Below are 3,173 nucleotides of genomic sequence, written 5' to 3' on the forward strand. Positions count from 1 at the left end.
TGGTGGTCGTGGTGGTAAGCGCCAGCGTACTTCGACTCAGCAACATGTCGAGCCACCGGTAGAGGATGTCGGCAGTGAATATGCTCCTGATGACGAATCGGAAACTGAGTCGACGGATTGGGAAGCATTTTCTCCAGAAGTGGTGTCGACAAAGAAGAAAGGGAAGGAAAAGGTAGTTACAGAAAAAGAAAAGGGACAAAGCAAAGCCAAAGGCAAAGGACCGGAAAAATTGCAATATTCTCGGAGTAAGAAAAAGACTAGAGGTATTGAAATTCGTGAATCTACTGCTGATCTACCTCATCGCAGTTCTCAGGGAGGCAACGTTGATCCGAAGAGACGCTCTATGTACTCTTCGAAGACTTGTATTGGTGAGCGCCACGTTGGAGTTCAGAACTTGATTGATCGAGTTCCTGGTCTTCAAGATTTGTTTGAGAACGGGGGTCTTTATGAAATTAGCAACTTTCCTGAGCAAACTAGATATTGTTTGGAATTAATCCGGGAATTCTATATGAGAGCAGGATATTTGGAAGATTCCGATGGTGGACCGTTCATCTTTAAGACCTCAGTGCGTGGCATCGACTTGACTATTACGCCTGAAACTATTGCTTCTGTTCTTGGGATGCAGGCTCGGACTGATGGCACTGAATACTTGCATGCTGGTTTTGATGCGGTGCGAGACTGGCGTCTGGTTATGAATGGCGTATGTTTGCCCAACGTTGAACCGAACGGCATTTGTGTAATGTCGAAGGAATTGAACGAGTATCGTTTCCTGAATTTTGTGGTCTGCTACAATATAATGTCGTTGGCTAACACGAAGGTGGTGTGTTGGGATCGCATGCTTTATATGTATCTGGTGGGTATGCCGAATGTGGTTCGTGATAGGAAGATCAATCTTAATGTTCCATTTTTGGTTTGGCGCCGTATGGCTAAAGACATCAAGACTTCTAGTCAGTCAGAGAGGTTGCCTTATCCATTAATCATTATGCGGATTCTGAGGGTGTTTGATGTGGACACGAGATGTTCGTCATATGAACATAGTCTGGGCGTGATTAGTGAGACTATGTTCATTAAATCTTCGGTGCAGCTTCAGTCGCAGCGCTCTCCTCCACGACGTTCGTCTCAGCAGCGTTCCACTCCTCCTTCTGGTCCTTCCCGTCCTTCGGCAGAGGTGTCTAAGGAAGAAATGTCCGTCTCTTCTGTTTATCGGGAACAACAAAGATTATCTTTAGAGCAAGAACGCATCTCGGGCGAACTTCGACGGATTTTTGAGGATCAAGCTCCCATGGTTGCCGTGCAGGAGCGCCTCACTCGGCAAGTGGGCAAGCTTCGTCGTATGATGCGCGCTATCTTTGACAAACTAGGGTGTTGTAGCGCGGATCTTCCTGCGCCTGGTGCTGATTCTGACTGAGATCTTTTGGTGTTTCCTTCTTTTTGGTCGTTTTGGCGTTTTCTTGACAAAAAGGAGGAGGATGATGATGATGATGATGAACTTTGCTTAGGATGTAATGCTTGAACTCTTGACTTATAACTGAATTCATTGCAAATTTTGATGAAGTGTGTGGAGATTGTTTTGCAGGGTATTTCAAGACTTCGAGACTCTATGTCATGTCCTAAGTCATAGAGTCTGTATTAGGATGTTAAAAATGTAATTCTGTTTTTATTGGATCGATCACGCAGAAGGTTGTTGTTTGGTGATTGCGATAACCTTCTTATTTTTGTCTTTGGATAAGCATTGTATATTCTTTTTGTATTTTGTCACGAAATCGCCAAAGGGGGAGATTGTTAAGGATTTTATAAGTTTGCGAATTTCGTGAAGGTTTGGATGGAGTCTCGAAGAATTAGAAGATGAAGGTTGACGAAAAGAATTGAAGTTTTTGTGATCAAAGACCCTTGAGAACTCAGGTATGATTATAAATAATTTGTGGTGAAGTTTTCATTGTTAAAAGATGTTTAGAAGACTTGGTTTCCTTTTTGTTTATTCAAACTTAAGTTTTCTGGAAAAACTCAGGGGTCGGGGACCGGTCCTTGATCAGAGGGACCGGACCCATCAAGCTTCTCTGCGTAGAAGGTTTGGGAGACCGGTCTCTGATTATGAGGACCGGTCCCCGTACGTGGTTTTCCTTGTTGCACAGGGAAGGACCGGTCTCTGAATTGAGGACCGGTCCCCGTACACATATTTTGACATCTACGCAGCGAAAGACCGGACCTCACCTTGGAGGACCGGTCTCCCAAGGACCGGTCTCCTCGAAAGGACCGGACCCTGAGACCGTCGTCAGTTTTTAAAATTGAGTTTTTGGAATCCTAATCTATCTAGAAGTCTTCTAAACCTATAAATATGATATGAGGATCTCTATTTGAAGAGAGTTGAGCGAGATAACTTTTTAAAAACCCTAACGGCTTGATTCGGAGTTTCGGTTCTATGTTTTTAAACATCAAGCGTTAGATCACCAATTTGATTCTTCGTTTTGATTCAAATTTTAGTTAAGGATCAAATTGGTGATGTTTTAATTCGGGTTTCTCCTCATATTATATGTGCTTTCAAAGACCTTTAATCACCACAAATTGTTGAACTTCTACGAGCTTCGGATGGAGCTTTAGCGCGTGGATCTCGCGTGGAGACCGTGGATTCGTTGGGCGTTTCGTGGAATCGAGGCGTGTGCGGCTGCAAGGACTTGCAGTGTGATCGGTTTGAGGGTTCCAAGCGATCGTGGACCAGCAAAGATAATCTACAACGAGGATTCGGTATTTTGAGTCTTGTATTTTTGCTAAATCACTTGTACTCATGTTTTCTTAGTGGATTTCTTTGTGTGATCGGTCCCGTGGGTTTTTCTCTCCGATTTGGAGTTTTCCCACGTTAATTCTCGGTGTGCTGATTTTATTTTTCGTATTTGTTTTATATTCGCATCGAGTTTATTTTATTTTACCGTTTACACCTATTCACCCCCCTCTAGGTGTTTTTTCACCTTTTAGATCCTCGGGATCCATATCTTATATACATATCCCAAAACAAAAGCTAAAAGAGTACATAAGTGGTCTCTATACATGGTACAAGATCTCTCTCTCACCAAAAACACAAAAAGAGAGTAACCAGCTAAGAGCAAGTAGCTCCCCGCTATCTAGCTAGGCGACACCCTTGCCGTGATCGCCTCCGCCGGTGCCGAAGGCTCTGAAAT

General features: G+C 43.6%; 1 protein-coding gene across 1 annotated transcript; it reads left to right on the forward strand.

The window, feature by feature from the left end:
• The first annotated feature begins 746 nt into the window (after positions 1-746).
• On the forward strand, positions 747-2,794 carry LOC109706012. The gene is made up of 2 exons (XM_020226818.1): positions 747-1,902; positions 2,545-2,794. Exon 1 carries the CDS (start codon positions 797-799, stop codon positions 1,406-1,408), a length of 612 nt encoding a protein of 203 aa, XP_020082407.1. The 5' UTR covers positions 747-796; the 3' UTR covers positions 1,409-1,902; positions 2,545-2,794.
• The last annotated feature ends 379 nt before the right edge of the window (positions 2,795-3,173 follow it).

This window comes from Ananas comosus, unplaced genomic scaffold (assembly GCF_001540865.1).
Source record: "Ananas comosus cultivar F153 unplaced genomic scaffold, ASM154086v1, whole genome shotgun sequence".
Taxonomy (NCBI): Eukaryota; Viridiplantae; Streptophyta; class Magnoliopsida; order Poales; family Bromeliaceae; genus Ananas; species Ananas comosus.

Coding starts and splice junctions, on each gene's coding strand:
- LOC109706012 (XM_020226818.1), top strand. CDS start 797: ATGTCGTTGGCTAACACGAAGGTGGTGTGTTGGGATCGCATGCTTTAT.